We start from the raw sequence: 25,024 nt of genomic DNA on the forward strand, positions 1-25,024 counted from the left end.
GAATTAATTTAAGGCATACAACTTTTATCAAATATAAGATCAATAGGTGGAAAAAAAACAAAATAGAAGCACAACAACCATAAAAAATCATCGTTTCAAAGTACCGCGTTTACTACAATCATTATCAACTGACGTCATTGGTGTGAGTAAACATTTCCCACTTCAATGTAACAATCTTGTATGATGTCCAGAACAATAGTTTTATGTTAAGTCTTGTAGGTGAGATTACCGTTAACATATTTAGTCGTAAATCACAAAATGTTCCCCTGTGAGACCAAGGTAGAAGATGGACATGTTTTTAAGAACCGGCAAATTAACAACTATGCTCCATATGCACCATATGCTCCATTTAGGAGAACACTAATGACGTAATGACTAATGACTAAACAACTACACAATGCGTTCACTATGCTTCATTGTGACGTTGGTCAATACATCCTAATTTGAAAATGTCACAAGAAATAGGAACCGTTTTAAGAATGTATCGATCCTGCACCCTTTTCATTGCAGGACGTGAATCACAAAAATAAATTACTTTGTGTTCGAAAGACAATAAATAGCTTTCCTTCCATCATTATTTTGTTTCGATTTACAAATTTGGACAATATACCCAAAATTAGCCACAATTGCAAAAACTCGGGGTTTTGAACGATTAAAAACGTTTTTTAGTTCAACTTATGTACATAATTGTCATGATCAGGTGATCGTGAAATTATGTTATTTAATGTTTTTTATAATCATACAAAATGAATATACAATTTATTGTGTAACTGTTTCAGGTAATCTATGTTTCCAAAAGATTTGATCACTTATTTAAGTAAACACATTTAACATTCACGCAACTAAAATATTCACGGTAGCTAGACTATATACATAATACTTATATTTCAGTTAACGGCGGATGGTCAGCCTGGGGTTCTTGGGTAGCTTGTACAGTAACATGTGGAAATGGCCAACAGAGAAGGAGACGTTTTTGTAACAATCCTATACCAGCAAATGGTGGTGTTAGTTGTCAAGGAGAGGAATACAATAATAACTCGTGTGCCCTTTCTACATGTGCAGGTAAATCTTTCTATGCTGAAATTGACAACAACAAAAAAATCAACTATATTTAAAAGGCCTGAAGCAGAGGACTGTTGTTCGTGTTCATACATCTAACACAGTCAAAGAAACAAGCCCTGACCGGATAGTATAATCCTTAGAACTTTGCACCGGGAAAGGTTATGGCACTGATTATGTTTCGAAATTAGATCAGAACATTTATAATATATCGGTTTATTTTAGTTTTTGATATATCAAACCTTCCATTTTTTTCGCACAAATATAACAGGTATTTTATAAATTTCATGTAAATAACACAAATATACAATCAATCGACGAAAAGTAGTTCCTTCAACCATTCTCAATGGGTGTGAGTATATTTTCCCAACTTCAATGTTTCAATCTTGTGTTATATCCAGTTTTATTGTTTTAAAGAATGGAAACCCCAAAAAAACTTAAAGAGAAATAACCAATTCAATACTGGACAAAATGAGTTCACTGTTTAGAAACGGAATATTTTAATAGAAAATATGAAATAGCGTCCCATCTGTTATGATGTTTTTTATGGTTTCAAACATTCTGAAATGATCCGAACAACTTTTAAAGGAAAGAATCAACCAGTTATAAGGAGGTTGGGTTGATTAATTTATGTTTTTATTCCTCGTTCAGCACTGTTGTGCTATTTCGTGATGGTCAGTTTGTATTGGTGGAAGAAACTGCAGTACTAAGAAATAATCAGTAACCTTCGTTTGGAAAACTGGCAACCTTAGTCAATTGATATTTATACATTAGTTCGACTACTTACACCAGTCAGTAACTCAGTGGCCCCGTACCAGGAGTTCGATCGTGTGTGATACTTGAAGAATGAAATAAAAGGCTATAGGAATATGCAGTTTAATCTTTAGGCTCACTGCAAATTAGAAAATTTGTACCAATGCATTCCTTTTTACAGAACCTGAACAAGAACCAGTAGGAAGTATACCAATAGCAGTTGGAACAGTCAGTGGTGTCTTAGTCATTATAATAGTAATAATACTTGTTGTCATATATGCGAAAAGGTATTTTATTAGTATTAAAACTATAGCTATAAGTCGTACTTTATAATGACTTTTTTGGATTGTTTAGAATAACTAACAACATGTTAGTGTTTTCCAAGATAATTTTTGTAATTAAAGCAAAACTAAGCTCTATTCAATTGATATAGTTCACTGTTCCAGCTAAGAGCGATAGAGCCAGTTTCAAAGACAGAGAACATGTCATTTTTCGATCGGAAGAAAAAAAATTCGAATTGATTTCGCTTATTTCGTCATCACTTATACTCTGAATAATGACCCAAATCGTTAATACGTTATCTAAATTATCATAACAGTTATAACCTTTAAAGTTTTTTGTTTAATAAAATTGAGAATGGAAATGGGGAATTAAATTTGGTTAACAACCAAAAATGCATATATATCTAGTCTTATTTCAATCCAAAATATACATAATTACATGCATGATCCGAAAATTAGAATTATTGTTTTGTGCCAATTCAAGACTTTGAGCTTTATCGTTGCAATCATATTTTTCTTTTTTGAGAAAGCAAGAAAAGGGGAGGGTCGGAAGAGAACCACTTACTTTGGCAGAATAATTGGTAACCCGGGTCATTAACATATTACATTGATAACACATACACCGGTTTTTCAGTGGTTCGAACAGGATACGGTAGGTGAAATACTTCGAATACTTTGTAATCGAAGCCCGATAAAAGATTTTAATATATATGTACGAAGATGTGGTATGAGTGTCAATGAGATAACTCGACATCCAAGTCACAATTTGTAAAAAAAAATAAAAAATTTTAAGAACATTTTTATACAAATTGAGATAAAAAAAAGACCACAATAGTGACAAGAGTAATAAATCTGTACTGTATTCAAAAAGGAGATGGTACAACTCCGAACAGGAGCTGAATTATGAAAAAACAGATATCACGAGAGGTTAGTTTTTGAATCTCTAGACTTATGATATAGAATATAGAAATAAAAACATGCATAAAAATGTTTTGACAAATAATTGGCTAAAGAAAAAAATCCAATAACGTTTAATAATTTAAAATATAGCACAAATGACAATGAGGAAGAAGTCCCACCTCCGAGGGAAACGAAATTATTTGAAAAAGAAAAATTATCAATTTTACTATTCAATCCCCCAAACATATTCTGTTAATAGCATATGCGCAGTAATTATTTTCTGGTTTTCATTATTTGAAGATGAATACCGCATTATAAATATAAAAAAGAAGATGTGGTATGATTGCCAATGAGACAACTATCCACAAAAGACCAAAATGACACAGACATTAACAACTATAGGTCACCGTACGGCCTTCAACAATGAATAAAACCTGTTTTCACTTAAAAGAGGGACGAAAGATACCAGAGGTACAGTCAAACTCATAAATCGAAAATAAACTGACAACGCCATGGCTAAAAATAAAAAAGATAAGCAGACAAACAATAGTAAACATGACACAACATAAAAAAAACTAAAGAAGAAGCAACACGAACCACACCTAAAATTGGGGGTGATCTTAAATAACTTCTAAAACACATTTTTTAAATAAAGGAATATAAAATAATAAACCAATTAAAAACCAATAGTCTTTGAGGAAATTACATCAAACGTATAGTTCCTACAATTTACAATCAGAGCGATTACTTCTGTGTTAAGTTTTTAAATCAGAAACTGAAGACCTTTTATATCATCACAACACACTTCAGTAACTAATGATTTCACGTTAGTTTATTATTATTATGTAGTATCATTTGTCAGTTTTATTTTTTGAATATCTCTATCCCTCTGGCTCTGGTAAATGAATCTTACACCACTCTTTAATTAAGTTATCATATCCGTATATCTATAAATACATATAAATCGGTCGTCTCATTCGAAATATAGTGGTGGTGCTACAGGGAATGGAATAGATAGAAATTATGTAAATACATGTAATGCCTTTTTTCATCATGAGTTGACCTTTCTTGATTTTGAGTTTATTTTGGAATCGACAACATTTAATAACGTGACATTCTAAACGGAGAATCTTTCAATATGTTTACGTTACGTATTACTTCATTTCACCACATTAATTACAGACAATGATATCTCTTGGTTTGGACTTTCTTTTATACGGCGAACACCGAAAACATTAATTTCACTTTAAGCTCAATCATCTCTAGGGGAAAAAAAAGACTTTTTAACGGCTAAAACTGCAGATCAATCATGCCACAAAGTATTAAGTTGCTTGGAGGCCTAGCATGAGAGATAAAAAAAAAACAGTTGACATTAGCTGCAATAATGACATTTTAGCAAATCATGACTGTTTCTCGAAAAGTTCAGGTGGTATCGATTTAAGTTATGAATAGACTGAGAGATTGACTTAAAAGCTGTTCCATTTTGATATTATATTTAAAGAATATACACCATATGTCTTTGATTTCAAGATTCTCTGATAATTGACCACCTTTCAAATACGATATTGCATGTTACATTTGTGTTCATCAGGGCATTCAATTATTTTTGACACTTATGTAAGGGATATGATGTCGATTTTATCAAAAATGACATGATCATGTCCTGTAATATTATTTGTTTGATACTCACAAGAGTTCAAAAGGAAATATACTTGAAATATTTTTTATTAAGAGTTAAAACTGGATTGACCCTCATCGTCCAGAAAGATTTAATCCGCTCAATGAGATAGCAAGTAAAACACGTTACTTATAACTGAAACTAACCATACAGAAAAGGACAACAAAACGGACCATGCGTGTATTGGAGACAAAAGTACTTTCAAATTTGTTTAGTGGGGTGAAATATTGCAACTAGCCTGTGGTAGGAACTAGTATTCTTCATTCTTCATGACAATTGTTTGATGTTTAAGAATCCGATTACCGGTACACACAATTACTTTAAGTTTAAACATATCTATTTATAGTGGATTGGGAAACAAGTTTTGCAACTTATATTAATCTCTTTCCACTTTGCAGGTGCAAGTGCTGCCTTGTAAATTTCTTAAGTACACATCGCCTCTTTTTTATGGTTGGTTTCAAATCCAAGATCATGTACACCCCAAAACAAAAAAAAAGCCTATGATATTTTTTTTTGACCCACAATAATAATTTATTTTTTGTTAGCCTCACGTTTGGAAATCCTAATTATAGTAAACATTTTATAATTTAAAGTAAACTCTATTCGCAGATGATTTACCCAAATGTATCCGGATGTTTAATGCCTTCGCTGAATGACTACCTTTTTTTTTTTTTTAATATTTCGAAATTTTAAGTTCTTTTGGAGAAAAGTTCAGAAAGAATACTTGTTACATTTTTAGGTAAATCTCACATTTACGGAGAGACACATATCAATCATATATACCAAAATGATCTACAGGCCGCTGAAATAGAGGTTACTGCTGCGGAAAATGTGAGTGAATCTTTTATCGATCTTTATATATATTTAAAAAAAAATTTAAAATAAAGCAGAGCTGTTTAATATTTGATTAAAGCAAACGTGTATTTCAGGTGTGTAGTTTTCAATACAGACACTTCTCATGAAATTTTTAATGGAAAAATCCTTTCAAAATATTTCTTATCTATTTGCTACTGTTGACAACATTTTGTTTTGAGTTTCTCAAAAATGACAACAACATTTGTTGTTTAACAGTTTGCATGTGAACAGTGAATAATAGAGCAATTGTATTATTCACGCATTGGCTGGCGTATCCATATCAACGTATAGTATAATACACATATGAGGAAAGGATAAATTAAGTCAAGTTGGTCCCGATGAAGATATTTTATAATGAATTTAATATTAATTAACTTTTAATTGAGGTCGGGGCTTAATCATTATTTTATACAAATCTGTCTGATTCGTATACGTCGATCCGTGTACGTATCCAGATATGTGAATAATGCAAATGCTCTATTAGTTAGCTTATATGTATTTCAGAGTGTTGTTGTTTTTAATACAATGTAGGAACATCTCCTTTCCTATAATAGTGTAAAATTCTCAATCAAAGACCAACAGACCGAAAGAAGGTAGATTATTCCTAATTTTTTTTTATGTCATTTTAATATTCTTCTGTATTGCGTCGGTAAGTACTCATTATAAATATATACATGAAATAGTTCTGTCTGCGTGTTCATCAACAACAAATAAACTTTTACTAAAGCCCTAACAGGACGGATTTTACCTGGTATTTTTATGATGAAAACATAATTTTTCAATCAGTTTAATTGAGGTCTGGAGCTGGCTTGTCAGTAACTGCTAGTAGTCTGTTGTTATTAATGTATTATTGTCATTTTGTTTATTTTATTTTGTTACCTCTTTTGACATCGGACTCGGACTTCTCTTGAACTGAATTTTACTGTGCGTATTGATATACATTTACTTATCTACATTGGCTAGAGGTATACGGGGAGCTTTCAGATCTCAAAAACTTGTTTAACCCCGCCGCATGTTTGTGCCTGTCTTAAGTCGGGGGCCTCTGGACTTTGGTAGTCTTGTATGGTTTTTAATTTATGTTTCTTGTGTATAGTTCGGAGTTTAGTAAAACTTCCATTATCACTGAACTAGTATACATTTGTTTTGGGGTCCAGCTAAAGGACGCCTCCGAATGCAGGAGTTTCTCGCTGCATTGAAGACCTATTGGTGACCTTCTGCTGTTGTCTGTTCTATGGTCGGGTTGTCTCTTTGACACGTTCCCCATTTCCATTCTCAATTTTATTGACTATTCTTAATAATTTGCATTACTTTTAGTACAGTTTTGCTTCGATCACTTCCGAATATACGATACTTGACTGTGAAGGATATCAGAACACCTGCTATATTAATATTTTCCCGATTCTTGTATGATGTTTGAATGAAACAATTTTGTTGAAGGTCTCTGAGTACAATACAAATGTTTCTGTTGTCATTTAATTATTCTTTATTTGTTGTTGTTGTTTTGATACTCAGCGTAATGAGACATATGGGCTTAAAAGCAAACCAATTAAAAAATCCTACAATAAAACAAAAAAATGTGATTATATATCAATAAAACTTGTTTTAACTTTTGGAAATTCTAGGTTTACAATACATGTATATTCTTTATTGAAGACCAGCTTTTACAAGAAATATCTTTTTTTCGTTTTTATAGTCTTTACTTTATATAATTTTATATTGCTTCATTTGAAATGTACAAATAGACGTATATTGATGAAGCTAGCTTGGTTAAAAAGTGTGTAGTGTCAGATCTGACACGGCGATTTCGGAATAAAGAGTTGTTTGGAAGAAGTCTTCGAGCAGAATTTAAGGTAAATACAATATTGCTACAATTCCTTCTATGTATACTTAACACACTACGTTAGAAAAACGTTCAAAATTACAGGTGCTGACAAAGAAACAACTTGTAAACGGTTTATTTTAATATTTTATAATAATTTATCTTTTATTATTAATGGTTCAAGTTTACTCTCAATATAAAGACATTTCTTACTGTAAGAAAAACGGAAAAGAAAAAAAGTTTTAACTAAATTACTTAAGGGACTATTTGTCTGTATAAATTGTAATTATATGTAGATATTTATGAAATCAAATATGTTTAAAGTATTTTAAAATACTTATATTACAATACCGTTTTAGCTATTGAAAAATCAAGCAAGTAATACCAAGCCATGTAATAATGAGTACGAATTCGTCGACACAGGAATAAGAAAGGGTAGGTTATAAATGGTTAAAAGTGGGTTCATTTTGATATTGTTTTGTGTATTTGATACATAACTTGATGAACGCATAGATCAATTGAACTATTTGTATATACAATAATTCATTCTTATACCATTTGGTCTCATGCCGTAAACCAAGGAAAAACGAATTCATGTTTCAAATATTAAAGATGTTTCCAATACATGTAGCTACTTTTAGTAGTTCGTACCATTGAAAACACTGTTACAGCTGTTTAACCACAGTGCTTCTTACGTGATGTTTCGATCAGAAATACTGTAGACATATATATATAGCACTTCTTATTAATTTTAAAGTTTAGATACTTGTTGGTGTATATCATCGTATCTATCTTGCTGTCTTTGGGTTCCACTTTGATTTACATTCTGTTACTAATCTATTTTTAAAACTTTGTAGTTGTAAATCAGCTAAACATAAATAATTCAACACTCAAAGTAAGTGAACATTTTATTTTTGAGTCTTATTCGTTCACTAGTATATATTTTAAATTAATTTACCTGTTTTCCCTCCAATGAAACTGATATTGTATTGATATGATTGAAACATGTTTGAATGTCAACGATAATGTCTTAAGCATCGACTTTGTGTAGAAAATTATCATCTGTTAATTTTATAACAGTGTGGTTTAAAATTATCAATCTTTTGTTTGTATACAGTACAGACATATCAATGAAATCATACCAAGGATAAATGTAAACACACTTTGTAATGGTCAGATTTCATAGTATTATATTCCAAAAGTTATTTTCCCACTAAAGTACGTCAAAAACGTTTCTAAAACGAATTTCTTATAAACAATATAGTAAGTATCAAGGCATGCATTATCAATAGGGATTTATTAATTGTACCTGAATTGTGCGTTCAATTTACCGCTACTGATTTGTCTGGATACGTAATGTTTAAGTATTATTCCGGAACAACTTGCTTATTCAAACAAAGTATCATGCTTGTACCAATTCTATCTGGCCATAACTAGTCTTTTGTTGTTAAAAATGTGTTTGTACATAGATATAGGAAGATGTGGTGTGAGTGCCAATGAGACAACTCTCCATCCAAATAACAATTTAAAAATTAAACCATTATAGGTTAAAGTACGGCCTTCAACACGGAGCCTTGGCTCACACCGAACAACAAGCTATAAAGGGCCCCAAAATTACAAGTGTAAAACCATTCAAACGGGAAAACCAACGGTCTAATCTATATAAACAAAACGAGAAACGAGAAACACGTATATATTACATAAACAAACGACAACTACTGTACATGCATGTTTTAAATAAATAGTTTGTTTTTGTATTGTCAGTATTTTGGGTAAATACCCGCTACCCTTTTAATGAATATTGTGGTATTCAATTTATCTTATATACCTCAAACCCATTGGCATGGCTAACTGTATGTAGGAGACAATAAAGACCAGAAGCAGCACAACGTCATATCGTTGTACGATTAAAGCGCAACGTGCTTTCATTGCACAACCTTCCCGTTGAAACCTTCTGGTTTGGCTACTAATTTCGCCAGTTTATATGAAGTTTGCAAATTCAATTCTGTAGAAAATGAAAAAAGATACGGGTCACATACAATTTTATACTACAGACGAGTGTGTCATCTACATAAGTCTCATTAGCGACTTTCGGATAACAAAACGTATGAATAACACCATTATCAGCCACAAATTAAAAAAAAGTATAACAAGGTTAGATATAGTCATCTTTAAACCGCATTGTTTCGAAATAGTCAAAAATATACAATAGAAAATAAACAAAAAAATTCTCATTTCGATTACATTTCATGTAAACACAAAGGTGTTGACTGCTTTGGTGTTGATACCTTCGAGAATTTAAAAAAAAACCAGCAGTATAAACGAACAAGTAGTTGTAACTCGCCCTGATACCATACGTTGTTACGTTAGATACGAGCTTTCTGTCAATAGAAGTCGCATTAGGAATGCTTGAATACAAATTATATATAAAAATAAATCATATTTAAGGAAAGTGGCGGGGCAATGCAGGCCAAAATAAAGTGGTAAATATTATCTATAAAAGCCTTGTTTTCGAAAGAGAAAACAGCAAAAAAAAAAGAAAAAAAAGTTGATGACTTGTTTAACAAATTAGATAGGTCGCGTGCCGACCTATTGTATTGTACATTGTAGATAATAATAGTTCACATGTTTTTAACAGATGCTTTATCATAATAACGTATCCGTATTGTTAGAAATGCCGCAAAAGAATTTGGCCGAACAATTCTGGACCATTGTTGCAGATCACTGTATAGAAAATGTTATACTTCTGGTAAAGGAAAATGAAAAGGTGGCAGAGTTTTATCCCAAGTTAGATGATGTTTTTAGAATGAAAAGTTTAGAGATATATCTTGATTCTGTCGAGAGGACGAATAAAAACATCATGCTGTTAGCATTCAATTTGCAGAACAAGGTAATTGATTTAAAAAATTGTTGTTTGTATAATTGTTAATTATCAAGTATTTGCATTGTGCGAGAAATTATACTAAATTCCTTTCTTATAGTTTACCGAAAGTCTCAGAAGAAAATAAACCGTAAGAAACAGTTTCTGAAGGGGGTTTTGCGCAAATACGGTAAGGCAAACGTTTTGATATGCCTGATATATTTTCAGTATCGCGTTTTGTTCTGTTTGACTATATTATGTTTCAACTTAATTTACTGAACTGATCTAAAAATGTCTTAAAATCATAACAAAATCAACAAATGTATTTATATAAAACAGTTATACATCAGCTCTCAAAATAGGAAAAGACTTCTAGAAATCAATATACCTTGATTGTTTAGACAAAAGTCGTTTCAATTTAAACATATCGTTAGTGTACAATAAATTCTTAAAACGTTTTCTGTTGATTTCGTGAAAAAACATAGAAGATACGGGCGACTTCCAGTTTAAAAAATCTCACGCTATAAACTTATCAGTTTCGAGATTAAAAAACGTTTAAGATAACAAGAGTCACGTGTAGTTATATGTATACCTGCTTTATTGAAATACTTAACGCACGTGCTAGCGCATTACTATTTAGTTTTATATTACAGACAACACAGAAGAGGCGCAATGTTAAAATGTTTAAAACAAATGTTTGCAAATCTTTTTCTGTGGAAGCAATGTGTTGTATCCTGGGTAAAGCAAGTGAAGTGACTGATGCACCAGTTCTTATAATCAATTGGTAAGGTGGTATATATTTTGTGGTTTTAGCGCGGAGAAATGTGCTTCCTCTTTCCGTAAAAAGAGATATACCAACCAAATGATATTTATAACATAACGGTACTACATTACCGACCAACTGATCTTTTTTGGACCAATACTTTCCCTTCAGGAATTTGTACGGCAAAACTTTAAACATCCAATATAAAATATGGACGCAAAATATGATTTCATACAAATTCTATTTCCCTGTGTCATGTCTTTTTTTTATAGTACAGTTTATCTTCATGTGATTCTAAATAGACTGGCATGCATCATAGTTTTGAGTTGATTCCTTTTACTTTTCCGGTCTAGGTGTTAATATAAAAATGAGAAGATGTAGTAGAATTGTCAATGAGTCAACTCTCCATGAGAGACAAAATGACTTCGTAATTACCAACTTAAGGACACCGTAAGACATTCGTCAATTAACAAAACCCAAACTGCTTATTTAGGTACGAACGACCCCCTACATACAGATTTAAAACAACTAACCTCAAAAACGAACGGCCTCATTTCTGTACAATATGATGATAAACAAACCAATATGTTACATAGCAACACAAGACAACCACTGAATTTTTCAGACTCTTGACTTCGGACAGTAATCAAAAGAATGTTGAAATGCTAACCGTTTGGAGGCGCCAACACTCTCCCATACCAAGGGACAGTAACAGTAGAGGATAAAAAATCTATATATATATATATCAATAGATACATATGTCATCCTTGCGAAAAAAGGAATTGTATACACATGTAGCAAGGAACGTCAAGCACTAGCTACCTCAGGAATAAGGTATAACTTAGATTACCTAATATTTGCATTTTGTTTGTTCACGTTATTTATAAAATTTTGTCTTTCGCAGTAAGAAGAATAACCTGTCGGTTTGTGGAGTACTCGCAGTTTGTTTAAATGTTATCTATGCAATTAAAAATGGAAGCACCTTCAGCCTTCTGGAAAACGCAATGGTAGCAAATAAAAATGAAAGAGGTTTCTTCAAGAATTTTGTGAGTTGCTTATTCATTTATATTGTTTACTTTAATTCGAAGTCCAATGTCCTTTATTGTTTGTTTTGAAAGGAAAATAATATTTATGTGTTGATAAGGATGATTGAAAGACATCAAGAATAGTTAGAAAAGTAAAACTTAAATAAAGTGTGTTGTCTTTCTGATATATGACTTTATTATTTACGCCTCTGGGTGCGTGAATTTCTCGCTACATTGAAGACCTGTTGGTGACCTTCTGTTGTTGTTTTTTCTATTGTTGGGTTGTTGTCCCTTTGGCACATTCCTCATTTCTATTCTCAATTTTATTAATAACGCATACGTTCATATGAAGAAGCAATATCTTTATACACATGTTTATGCAATTGCAAAACACGTTAGTTTACTTGTGTGTTCTCGAAACCGTTTGATTTTTCATCTTCCCTAACAAAAACACAAAATGTATATAACAGAACACAATTAAAGTATATTGTTGATAACACGTATTATATTTCTTTGCAGGATGACTATGAATTATGTTACAAAGTGATTGAAAACTATTTAGAAACAGTAAATACTTACGATTTTATTGAATAGAATGACTACATGTATCTCAACAGTATTTAAACAGGGAAAATGTATATGTAATGTTTAACATACAGATTTGTATTAAAATATATGTTGTTTATTCAGTCCAATATGTTGAAGTTTTGTAATTTGTTTATAGTATTACATTACCTTTTTTCTAGTGTACAAATGTATAAGTAGAATATAGCTTACAAATCATTTATTTTTCGTGAACTGTTATTACTCGTAGACTGTACAAAGGAGCGTACTTTTCATCATTTATTATAGTGTACTGGATATTACTTCTTAGGTTCTTTTAAAAGAAACCACTATGCGTTAGGTTTTCAAATAAATAAAAATATCTATTTACAAAATAATGAACTGCAAATAGACTGAGATTCCGTACGTTGCGTAAAAATTTCTTCTGCCATCATTACCAAGCTTACACACATTGATATTCAAAAGCAAATAACACGTGTTGTGGTGAGTTTAACCGCTTATGGGACACCTCAATCGACACAATAACATTAGTACAGAAAAATGTCCTTATATAATTAGCAATACACTTACAAATATTCACTGAAATTTCAAATTAAGACTCACCACAAAAAAGAAAAAGAAGTTCCGTTGTTCTTCTGTACCATTTATGGTTGAAGGTACAACTCTTTGGAGTCTCTGAGGGAACACAGGAAAGTGGTCAATGAATGTCGCCTTTTGTCATGCATATAAGGAAAACAATTCAAATGGTGATCAAGTAAAAAGTATCATTTATCTGTTTGTAAACTTATACACAATAACACATAATAATAAAAATGTACACTGATGTTTTTTTTTAATTTTATCTGTTAGTTATTGAGTTTCGCCTGACGAATGACCCAAAATCAATGACAAAATGATGGTTACAGCTTGACCTCAGAGTCCTGTTTTGTTGGTTTTCATGATAACTATGAAAGTTATGTCACTATTTTCGATACAAACCTAAAAATGACAAAACAGAAGTTGAATCTAAGATTAAATATATTCAAATTCGTTATTGAACATTCGTCACTCGTCTGTTGGAAACATGAGATAGTACTTTTTTCATTAAAACTGCTGGAATTGGCGAGTAGGTTGTATTTCTCTGACTGGAATTGATGGAACACTGATGAAAGCTTTCATTCATTCGTTATGTCCCCGTTATTTTTGACCCCCTAAGGTTTATCAAATAGGTCATTTCGTAAAAGAGAAAAAATGTATGAAAACAAACATAAAAACATAAACACACTAGCATACCAACGGACACATTTTAAATCTTTTTTAGTTTAAAATACATCACATGCAAACTTCTAATTTATTTGTCGGGTTTAGCTTTTCTTTAAGGAATACTTTTGTTTTGTCAGCTTATCCACATTTGTATTATGTTTTGTTGGCCTGACACAGAACTTAAGAGGCATGAGTCGTCTGATTGGTTTTTTATGAAATAAAACTGGTATAGTTTATGTATGTTGGAGAATACCGATATTTAATATCATGAGTTACATTATTAAAAGACCCCAATATGACGATAATTTCAGTTACATATTACGTTTAAAGTTAGTAACGGTTGTGAATAGATATAAATATAAATATGACATTTCACAGGAGCAAATGACATGTGAATCTGTGATGTAACGTCATCTGTCTGTTCTCAGTCTATCATGCGTTCAGTTTAATAAACAATAATTTATTGCAACATTTTGAAATTATCTACGTTATAACCTCTGTTGAATGAAAGCCCCCATAGTTCTTGGATAGGGTACACATATGCTGTGCCTGTTTGCAGATGCAATCCGTTTTAAAAAAGAACATCATAGTAAGTTGTTTCATATATTGTTGAGATATTGAAAATTTAAACTTTTGATTTCTTGATTAATATGTCTGATCCAAATACATTTTTTTTGCTGTATGTCTTAGTTTTCAGATGACAGAATAGAAAACAAAAAGGTTTGAGGCTCCATGGAATCACTTGAATTGTTGTGACTTTTAATGCGTATTAACAAACATTGATGTTAATTATTTTTCTGAAGAAATACATTAGACGTCAAAGATGATGATGATAATGAGGTTTAACAAACTGAAATAACTGAAATCTCCTGTCTTTATTTGTCAACAACCCGTTGTACATAACTATTGGTTAGACTTTAATGAATGCACCTGGCGCGGTAAAAACTTATGTAAACTAACATTTTTCAACAGCCATTGTCTAAGAGCAAGTCCCCGTTTACGTCTTTTCATGAACGTCTATGTCTGTATCACCTGTATACTATTCATTATTTAAACGAAAAGCATTGCTTCGTTGTTATCTGTAATAAGTTAATACTTCAGTTTCATTATGTTTATCTTTTATATTCATTTGATAAAATTTGACACAACCTTTTTCAACTTCTGATCTTCAGTGCCGTGCAACTTTGTACTTTTTTTCACTTTCGATCTTTTATATCTGGGCGTCACTGGTGAGTCTTGTGTTGACTAGGCGCGTTTTTGGCGTATTGAATTTTAAACCTGATGCCTTTTGTTATCTATTAATCATGTGTTTCTTTGTCTAATACGTTCTCCTATTTATTTGTATTGTAGTCCTGTAATATTATGTTGTCATTTCAATGTTATATTTAACATTCCCGTTTAAGTGCGAGGTTTGGCATGCCACAAAACCAGGTTCAACCCACCATATTTTCCTTTAACAATGTCCTGTACCAAGTCAGAAATATGGCCCTTGTTATGTAATTGTTCGTTTCTGTGTGTGTTACATTTTAACGTTGCGTCGTTTGTTTTCTCTTATTTTTTAGTGTAAATTCGCATTGCGATAAGACGTAACACGGTACTTATCTATCCCAAATTCATGTCTTTGGTTTTAATGTTATATTTGATATTCTCGTGGGATTTTGTCTGATGCTTTGTCCGTTTCTGTGTGTGTTACATTTTAGTGTTGTGTCGTTGTTCTTCTCTTATATTTAATTATACGTTTCCCTCGGTTTTAGTTTGTTGCCCCGATTATGTTTTTTGTCTATGGATTGATGAGTTTTTAACAGCGGTATACTACTGTTGCCTTTATTTATCGCTGTTTAATCTCATCGCATCTTCAACTGTCTGAAAATAATTATACTGTGCGACGCTGTTAGATTGATCATTCACTAACGCTTTACTCAAAATATTGCCAGGTTTGCTTTTTGACAACTTCATCCATGCCTGTCCATGTGTTTCAATCTCGAGAATGGCAGTCTTACAACATTTTATTCGAACATTAATGATAATTTAATGGCATTAATGATAAGAAGAATTTGAAGCTTTATGTTTCCTCTGAGTATTTCGGTTTCGAAAACCAGTTGCTTTGTTTTGTTTTTCCACATATTTCAAAATTATCATCAAAAGGCATATCAATTATCCACTTTTGTTTTTTTATAAACGGGAACTCATATTCTGCGTCAACTATATCTGAAATGTCCACTTATTAAGTATGCTTTATTCTTTTACAAAGGTTTTGAAGCGATACAACATTTTTGACGAGAAGTCGCTTGCGTCTTTACATAATACCAAAAGTATTATGAATTAAAGATTCTGTTATCTGACATTTTGCCCAAGATGTTAGAAAATGTATCTTTTTGTCTTACAATTTGCAAGCGATTGACTTCAAACATGCAAGTATTTATTTTATGGGTTAAAAAACTCAGACAGAGGACTTGGATTTAAGAATAATTTTTTTAATGAATTTTGGTCAAGTTGTTTACGAATTTTTCAATGATTTGCCAAATCGTAAATGATCTAATATAGTCTGGTAATCATTTTCATTTTAACAAAACACATTTGGAAGTATTTGATTGTTTTCCATTATCAATGATTATCTAATGTTGTTGATTTGTCATGCAATAATAAATGGTCTTTGGTTGACTCAGGCAACATATTTATCTGTTTTCACATCTGTGAAAAAAGAATTACAATTTCTTCTTGCTGCAAATAGAGACACATGTTGTCATTTAGCTATTCAAACTTAATTTTTAGTCTGTTGTCAGTTTTGTCAACATCTTCTTATAGAATTGCAGTGAATATGTGGTCTTCTAAATCTCGATCGCTTGTGTTCAACATCAGACAATCGCTACTTTGCTTTCAAGACTTTCAAAAGAATCAGTACTTAAAATTGTATTAAGAGAACTAATACTATGTAAATTGGAAGTTTTTGTTTTCGCCTTTGGTTTATTTAAAAAGTCTTACGGAGATAAAGGAGTGTCAGTGGGACTCCGGTGTTTGATCTAACACACCGTCAAACAAAACACAGTCAGTTCTTTTTCGCAACATCTTACGAAACATCTTTAATGTTTTTCTCATTATATATGTTGACATGCGTTTATCTTTTAAATCTAATGCAATAGGTACAGCATGCTCCATTTCTCTTTTAAACATTCGATCCAAATCACTAAGGAGAAACATTACAATTTTACTAGCTTTACATTGTATGTCTCAGTAATCGATAAGATGTTACAATAAAAGTTTTAAATTTGGAAAAAATCATCAAGAGCATCATTTATTGTGGTACATGAATAGTACATGAGTTTTTGTGTGTACTCATCGATTTTTTGTAGAAATCAAATGATGTAGCTTGATTGGTATTTTGTGGTTACTGACATACTATCGTCTCTAATAATTTTGCAAACTAATGTCTTTCGTCGAAATTTGCTTCTATTACTGAAGAACTTTATTGATACTAGAAAAGAAATGTCAGTTTTCAAAGCAGCAATTTCGCATAATATGTGTGGTATGAAGCATAGGAATAGCATAGGAATAGCATATTGAACAGGTATCGTAAATAAAGGCAACAGTAGTATACCGCTATTCAAAACTCAAAATGGACAAAAAAACAAACTCCGGGTAACTAACTAAAACCGAAGGAAACGCATTAAATATAAGAGGAGAACAACGAAACAACTTTGTCCGTTTCTGTGTGTGTTACATTTTAGTGCTGTGTCGTTGTTCTTCTCTTATATTTAATACGTTTCCCTCGGTTTTAGTTTGTTGCCCCGATTATGTTTTTTGTCTATGGATTGATGAGTTTTTAACAGCGGTATACTACTGTTGCCTTTATTTATCGCTGTTTAATCTCATCGCATCTTCAACTGTCTGAAAATAATTATACTGTGCGACGCTGTTAGATTGATCATTCACTAACGCTTTACTCAAAATATTGCCAGGTTTGCTTTTTGACAACTTCATCCATGCCTGTCCATGTGTTTCAATCTCGAGAATGGCAGTCTTACAACATTTTATTCGAACATTAATGATAATTTAATGGCATTAATGATAAGAAGAATTTGAAGCTTTATGTGGTGGTTTAAGTTGACGAAATTGCCCTCACAGTAAAGGTTGCACTTTGTAAATACAGCTGTTTCTCAAACCACGCCTCTTTTGGGGAGATTTATAATATTCATAGAAAATTAATTTGGTTTACATACAGCTGGATCCCAGTTATTCTCTTTGTGCTACATCTCATAGTGACATAACTTGAGAATGTTACCAGTAAATATACATGTGCATATTGTTTACATTGAAATATGTGGTAATTCGAGGTAGGGGTAGTTAAGAAAATCAGTGTTAGTTTAAACTCTGAAAAGTTCAGGGGATATAAACGTTGAAAATATTGCACACAGCCCTATATTTTGACCTTTGAAAAAAATTGTAGTGCATATAAACTTTCAATTCTAGAATAAGATTTTTTTCAAAACGTCATAGTTAAAGTGTCCGAATCGTTCTCGTGTATTACGTTTATCATTGTATGTATCGATCAACTCAGGCTTGAAGATTTCCGTTCTTACGGGTGTGATCATTTTGTCGAGAACACACCATGAGGGGACAGAAATAACTAACTCCTCATTCGTTGCTGTGTATTTTCTCCTCTCATTCATTCCTTCGTTAATATTTACCTTGTGTTCAGACCTGACATGAAACGAAGAAATGTCTCTTTAAATAATTTGTATTCGGTTCTCCAACAGTTCGGAGCAGCGCATTGATGAAGTGTTAGATAATGTATACCACTGAACAACTTCTTAGTATAAAACAGTACGCAATGTTTTCAAACGAATGGACCCAGATGCCAAAAGTTTATTTCATTGCTCGAAATAATTCAATTTGTCAACATCTCTCAAATTTGATATGAGTTTTGGCAAGATAGACGTTAAACGTTCAATGGTGTCTTTTTCAAATATCTTACCTTCATCAAATTCTTTATAAGACTGGTCGTCTAATGCATCTGGCGACAATGGTCAACGAACTTCTCATGTCGTTTTCGTATAGGAAAACTTGAACCTACATCTGCATTTTCACGAGCCTCGAAATCGTGAATAAGTAGAGATACCAAATTTGTATTGGCTGTGATATTTTTTTTTTACTTGACTTCATCTGGAATAAAGTGGAAATAGCGAGTCTTCATTAAAATTTTGCCGTCAGATGTGCGTTTTATTCAACATTGTTATTCATGCTTTGAGTGACTGATTATTTCATGGTCTAATATTCTGCCAAATTTGATAGATGACAGTTTACAATAAAAACACAGAAAAAGTGTTGCTGTTGCCATCACGAATACCTTATTTTTTTTCTTTGTGACGGTTTCTGTCCATGAATTGTGCTGTGAATATTTGTCATTGAGCAACGATCTTAACACATTTGGTGGAACGAACGATTCAGTACGAGATGACTTAATTTTAATTAGTACGAAATCGTGTATATTTACATTTCCAGAGACCAGTTGAACCTGATGAGATAAACGTACGTGTAATTGATTATCATTGATCAAAGGACAGCCCGCATAAGTTAATATAAGATTAGATATTGACCATAGTTTACCCTAAAAAGACGTAGGAAATCACACTATGATTTTGCGTTTCCGCATAGCAGTTTTATCAAACGTTTGAATATAAAATCTGAAATTTATTACCACTTTATAATTTATTAGATAAACTACCATGCTCATTCATTTACAAGTTGATATATACTCACATACGAGCCAGAAAGACACTAAAAAGTGGTGTCCTACAGTGGAGATCACTTCTAACCTCTCATCAAATCTGTTAGAATCTGCCAGGAGAGCTCTCATCCTGACACCGTTAAGACGACAGTTCTAGCTACAACAGTTTTAACTTATAACTAATTTGGTCAGCTCTACATAGAACTGATTAAAACAGTTCTACCAAGATCTGATCCTGACAGTTCTACCCTGGAACAGTTTTAGACAGTTTTATCTAGAACTGACCAAACCATAAGTCAGTTCCACGACTTGCTCAGTACTACGGCTAGAACAGTTCTACAATTAGAATTGATTGAGTCAGTTCTATCCATAGAACATTTAAAAAAATCTTTGTCTTAGGGACGACATCAAAAGTTCAATGTAGGATAAAAAAACTTAATTCACATAGTGTTTTCACTGACCCCCACCCCTCTCTAAACTTAATTTGGTAAAAATTGATTTACACGTTTGTACCTATATGGATATATGTAAAATCGATTTTAAATTAACAAAACTTTCATCAATGTTACCAAACAAACTATTTGATTTAAGTTTTTTTATCCTTCATCGATCTTTTGATGTCGTCCCTTAAATATAAGAATATAATATTTATAAAAAATATTTACACATTACTGTTTTAAAATTCAGTGACGTCATTTAGAATTGTCTACAATCCTGACAGGTTAAGTTTATTCTACGGCTCGAACAGTTTAAGACAGTTCTGCTGACAGTTACGATGAGAACTGATTTAATTAGTTTTGCTAACAGTTTTTCCTTTGCAAAATCCGGTAAGGTATGACCTGGATTTGTATTTTGCAGCTATTGAAAAACACCTTTTTTATTACTATTTGAGGATATACTTAGCAGACATTGAACGAAAAATATCTATAAAAACCAGAGTCGATGACCAATTCAGCTGATCGCGAATCTATAACAGTGGAGAATTCATTTTAAAACAAGAAACACAGCTCTGGTTATGATCATTCTTAGTTTATAGGGGGATCACTCAATGAATCAAATCATTTGTAACTTAAAAAATGAATGATTTAAACAAAAAAACTTTATTTCTCTACACAAATTTGAAATCACATGAGATAACTGTATTCTAGTTCTTTGAAGCTGTGGTCACACCTTACTAGAACGAACAAGCGAACGCCGAACGGATAAATAAATATTTTTCCGTTTCTATATAAATAATTTGGGAGTCCCTTAGTGTATTGACCAATTGAAACGGTAGCGGAATTAATGCATAACGGACACGTATAGGATATGCAACGTACGAGAAACAGAAACGGACCGGACAGAACAAATGTCGAACATACATCCAACAGACGAGTGCGTTTAAAATGGACACCTTGCGAAAGCATACCGGACAAAGCGGATTAACAAGATAAAGGATAACGGAATGCGGCAATAATAAAACATGTAAATCGCACACGTGTAACCTTAAAATAGTCCAAGTAACTTATTTGGTTTATTATTCAAAATACTGTACAAGGAAATAATATCTGATCCAAATAAAAGAGCTAATTGATAGTGAAGACGTTCTCCTAGATCAATCATGAATAATAAGCATTCATGACAGACCAATACCTGGCATCTCTGACACGAAATTTTCAATTGCCATTGATCATTTTCACATTCGTTCATCATCCGTTATAAGTCCGGTAGAAGTCCATTTCACGTCCGTTTTATACGTTATACGTCCGGTAGAAGTCCATTGGTGAATTGGTCTCCAACGTATGAAAACGGACAAGTAACGGATACAAAATGGGAATGGAATGGACAAGTACCGTGAAAGACGGACGCCTACCGGACTTACAAAGGATAATGTTTTGAACATGTTCACAATTTTCAACCGGACAGAATGGACGTCGACAATTGAAACGGACGCTGAACGGACACGAAACGGAAATGAACGGACAGACATGAACATATTGAAAAAAAGTTATCCGTTCAGCTTCCTTTACAATATCCGGTAAGGTATCACCTGTTTTTGTTTCCTGCAGCTATTGAAAAACACCTTCTTTAATACTATTTGAGGATATACTCAGTAAACATTGAACGAAAAATCTAAAAAAAAACAGAGTCGACGACCAATTCAGCTGATCACCAATCTTTAACAGGGCCAATACACACACAGCTAGTTCATAACACTTTTATTAATTGATTTTAATTCTGATTAAAATAAGAAACTTACATGTGTTCTCTAAAGAAGAATAGACCATTTCATATCTAAACTTGTCTTATTGCATTCACGATAAATTTGGGACATTCAAACTCATAAGTCGAAAATTAACTGAAACAATTACATGTATGGCTGAAAAGAAAGTAAAACAAAACATACAAAACAACAGTACACAAAACATAAAATAGAAAATGAAGACTGAACAAAACATATGATTATTTTATTTCATTAACACGGAACTTCATGTATAATACTACACATATTTTTCATTAAGTATATTTTTCTTGTAAACATTTAAAGTATTGATCATTTAAAGCAGTGCGTGAACCGGTGACAAAATATTACCTCCCCTGTAAACAGTACGCTCTTCTGACTAGAGGTAATCGGTAAATTGTGTACATTGTTTACGAGCTTGAAATGAGCTAACACAGACGAACTAAGACGTGTCAACGTAATGTGAATATGAAAATGCACCAGGTAAATTATTAATTGTTAAGTTTACCACATCATCGTATCTTCATATGATAGGTAAATAAATGAATTTTCGATTTTAAGTGTCGTCAGGGTTCAAACCTGTAATCATGCCATCCTTTCATTATTTTTTTTTTTAATACTAACCTATAGTCGGAACATCTTGATTTTCTCCCAATTTGTAAAGTTAATTATGCTGCTTGACATATATTTTTTTTGGTGAAAAAAGATTGATATGCAGTCAAATGTGGCAGTTTTTAATATTTGTTGCTATGTGAAATAAAGGGAAGTAAATTAAAGTAAAAGAAGGCGCGCTTTTTCAAAAAGTAAACAATTTAATTCAGATGCATAGTATTTTGTCAAATGATAAAGAATATCGTAGAAACTTGCTAGATGTTCATCTAATTTATAAAAGATATACAACATGACATACTGAAATCTGAAAAGGGGTAAAACCACCATACCTTGAAAAAATTCAGTAAAAAATAGGGGGGAGGGGGTAAAGTTTTTATTTATTTGTTGTCGACAGCCAAAAGATGATTTGACATGCAACTAACTTCTTTTTCAATTTCCTTGTAAAGTAAAATTGGGTTTTTTTTGGGGTCTCTGTTAATTGTGGTCTGATATTTTCAGGTTCTCCTTGGATTGCCAAATAATATTATAATCATCTAATTTAATGTTCAAATTATTTTGCAGCGATGGTCTGTATGGAAGGAAGACTGTCATAAAACCTAACAGTTCCGGATGGCCCTTTAAATAATTGCTTAACATCAATAGCGATGTAAGATTCAAGTGTTTGATTTAGCACAAGTTTAGCCAGGTTTTCCTTGTAATTGTGGCAGAAAAACCACTAGCCAGTGTCATGCATTGAAAGGATATCAAACGGATATTTTATGGAATGATTCTCGTACATATGACAATCATATGCATAGGAATGTGGAGCTAGAGTCTTTCATGCAGCAATTTTTAATTTCCAATATAAACTCTGAAAAGACAAGACAAGAGCATAGAAATGTATACCAATGAGAAAATTTCTTTGTGAATAAAATCATTCCAAAACTTTAAAGGGGTCATTAGTGTTGCATTATTTATCAGTAGAGATAATCAGATATCAGTAAGATTGCCCAACTGATGGTTTTTGTTTGTAATGTTTTGTAAATCTTAGTTGTTTTGACAAGCTGGGCTGTACAGGTTGCCCGGCTGCCCCTTTCAATGTGAGACAATATTTTGTTTATGATAAACAAAATCACTGATTCAAGACTGGAGCGGAAACCTTTTAGGCAGTTAGTGCGAATCCTTAAGGTTTAAACCATTACATGCAATACGGGGGGAGGGGAAAGATTTTTTTTACCGAGTCAAACATTTTTCCTAATAATAATACATTGAGATTTAATATATACTTTGCTATATGTAGTGTTTATATTCAAGTATTGCCAACAAAATTCATTAAATTTGGGATCATAATATTGTTTAAGAAAAACCCTTACCCCCTGTACATCATAAAAGTTCATAATCTTCTGTAACATACGTGCATGGTTAATTCGGATCACATATTTTCTATTCCGATATTATAAGAATTCGAAGGTTCATATCATTTACAATATCATTCAGAATTTTTCTGGGATTTTTTTTTTACTATCAACGTTGAACCTCGAGGTTACATGGTAGTAAAAAAAATCCAATAAAAACGTTGAATGTAAATGATATGCACCTTTAAAATATCATATCGTAGGACTCATGTTGTTCAAACATAATGTGTTGATCAATTATGGTATGATGATTTTGATAAACTTCACATTAGGTAATCTTTCACGTATATTGATTACATTATATCGAGTTGTCCCAACGATATACTTGTCGGTGTGCTCGATCATACGAATTTACCGACATTCATATAGACAAAATGACACAACTTTGAAAAATTCTTGTGACGAAACTACATTTCGGAACACGTTAAAAATTGGATACACAGAAAGCTACATTATTAAGGTTTGATATATATTTTTTTCAAAAAAAAAGAAAAATATGCAGTCAAATCTTGCAGTTTTTTACACACCCCTATGTTGAACAAAAGTTGGTTCAATTAAGAAGCATGTTTCTCACACCACATCTTCCTATATCTATTGGCAATTAAAAAATCAGAAATTAACAAATTTAGCTTTAACATATACTTTATTTATAGTGGTTGTAAAAAAGTTATATAATGGTTTTGTGTTTTAAGAGATATTCATCCCTATGCATATCGGGTTTTATGCGTAAATTGTCTCTCCTGTTTTTAGACCTTTTCTATCTCTTTCATAAGAAGAGTGACTTTTCTATTGTTCTAGTGTCACTGGAAATCCCACTGAAAGGTAAAGAAGTAGGTAAGGTCCTAAAATGGCATCCTTTTAAGCTTAATTTTCACAGAACGATTTATTGACCAATATCAGTGATTAGATAGGATATAAGCCCTTTCGCTGAAAATTTACGTTTCTACGTTTTATATATGACGTCACAGATAGTACTTATTTTAATTTTCCACAAGTCAATTAAAATGAGTCCATCGACTATTGGACAGGAAACGTTGCGCACACGTCGATAACAATGATCCTTTAAAATGCTGTTTGTGAAGACATTTTACATGTCTAACTTGAAAAATTTAGTTTGCCGACGCCTGCGCTCCATGTTTTCCGGCTTTAAATTTTGTTGAAATCCGGCTGAATTCTCTTACCTTCACCTATTTTGAATGTTAAAATCAACGCTATAGAAAAAAACTTTGACAGAAACAGGTCTATTTAACTTTCTCGCATGTCTTATAGTCAA

General features: G+C 32.1%; 1 protein-coding gene and 1 long non-coding RNA gene across 2 annotated transcripts; both read left to right on the forward strand.

Moving 5' to 3' along the window:
• The first annotated feature begins 900 nt into the window (after positions 1-900).
• On the forward strand, positions 901-7,782 carry LOC134683734 (uncharacterized). Its single transcript, XR_010101076.1, has 6 exons — positions 901-1,062; positions 1,994-2,099; positions 2,965-3,020; positions 5,411-5,502; positions 7,269-7,376; positions 7,705-7,782. It is a non-coding gene; the product is annotated as an uncharacterized LOC134683734 (long non-coding RNA).
• Positions 7,783-8,147: 365 nt separating this feature from the next.
• Positions 8,148-12,625, forward strand: LOC134683735 (uncharacterized). Its single transcript, XM_063543050.1, has 5 exons — positions 8,148-8,240; positions 9,984-10,235; positions 10,859-10,989; positions 11,873-12,014; positions 12,513-12,625. Exons 2-5 carry the CDS (start codon positions 9,984-9,986, stop codon positions 12,585-12,587), a joined length of 600 nt encoding a protein of 199 aa, XP_063399120.1. The 5' UTR covers positions 8,148-8,240; the 3' UTR covers positions 12,588-12,625.
• The last annotated feature ends 12,399 nt before the right edge of the window (positions 12,626-25,024 follow it).

The sequence above is a fragment of the Mytilus trossulus genome, chromosome 9, assembly GCF_036588685.1.
Source record: "Mytilus trossulus isolate FHL-02 chromosome 9, PNRI_Mtr1.1.1.hap1, whole genome shotgun sequence".
NCBI lineage: Eukaryota > Metazoa > Mollusca > Bivalvia > Mytilida > Mytilidae > Mytilus > Mytilus trossulus.

Bases quoted from the DNA above. Each gene is read 5' to 3' on its own strand.
- LOC134683735 (XM_063543050.1), top strand. From the start codon at position 9,984: ATGCTTTATCATAATAACGTATCCGTATTGTTAGAAATGCCGCAAAAG. The intron at 10,236-10,858 runs GTAATTGATTTA...TTTATATTACAG, and splicing joins CATTCAATTTGCAGAACAAG to ACAACACAGAAGAGGCGCAA. The intron at 12,015-12,512 runs GTGAGTTGCTTA...ATTTCTTTGCAG, and splicing joins GAGGTTTCTTCAAGAATTTT to GATGACTATGAATTATGTTA.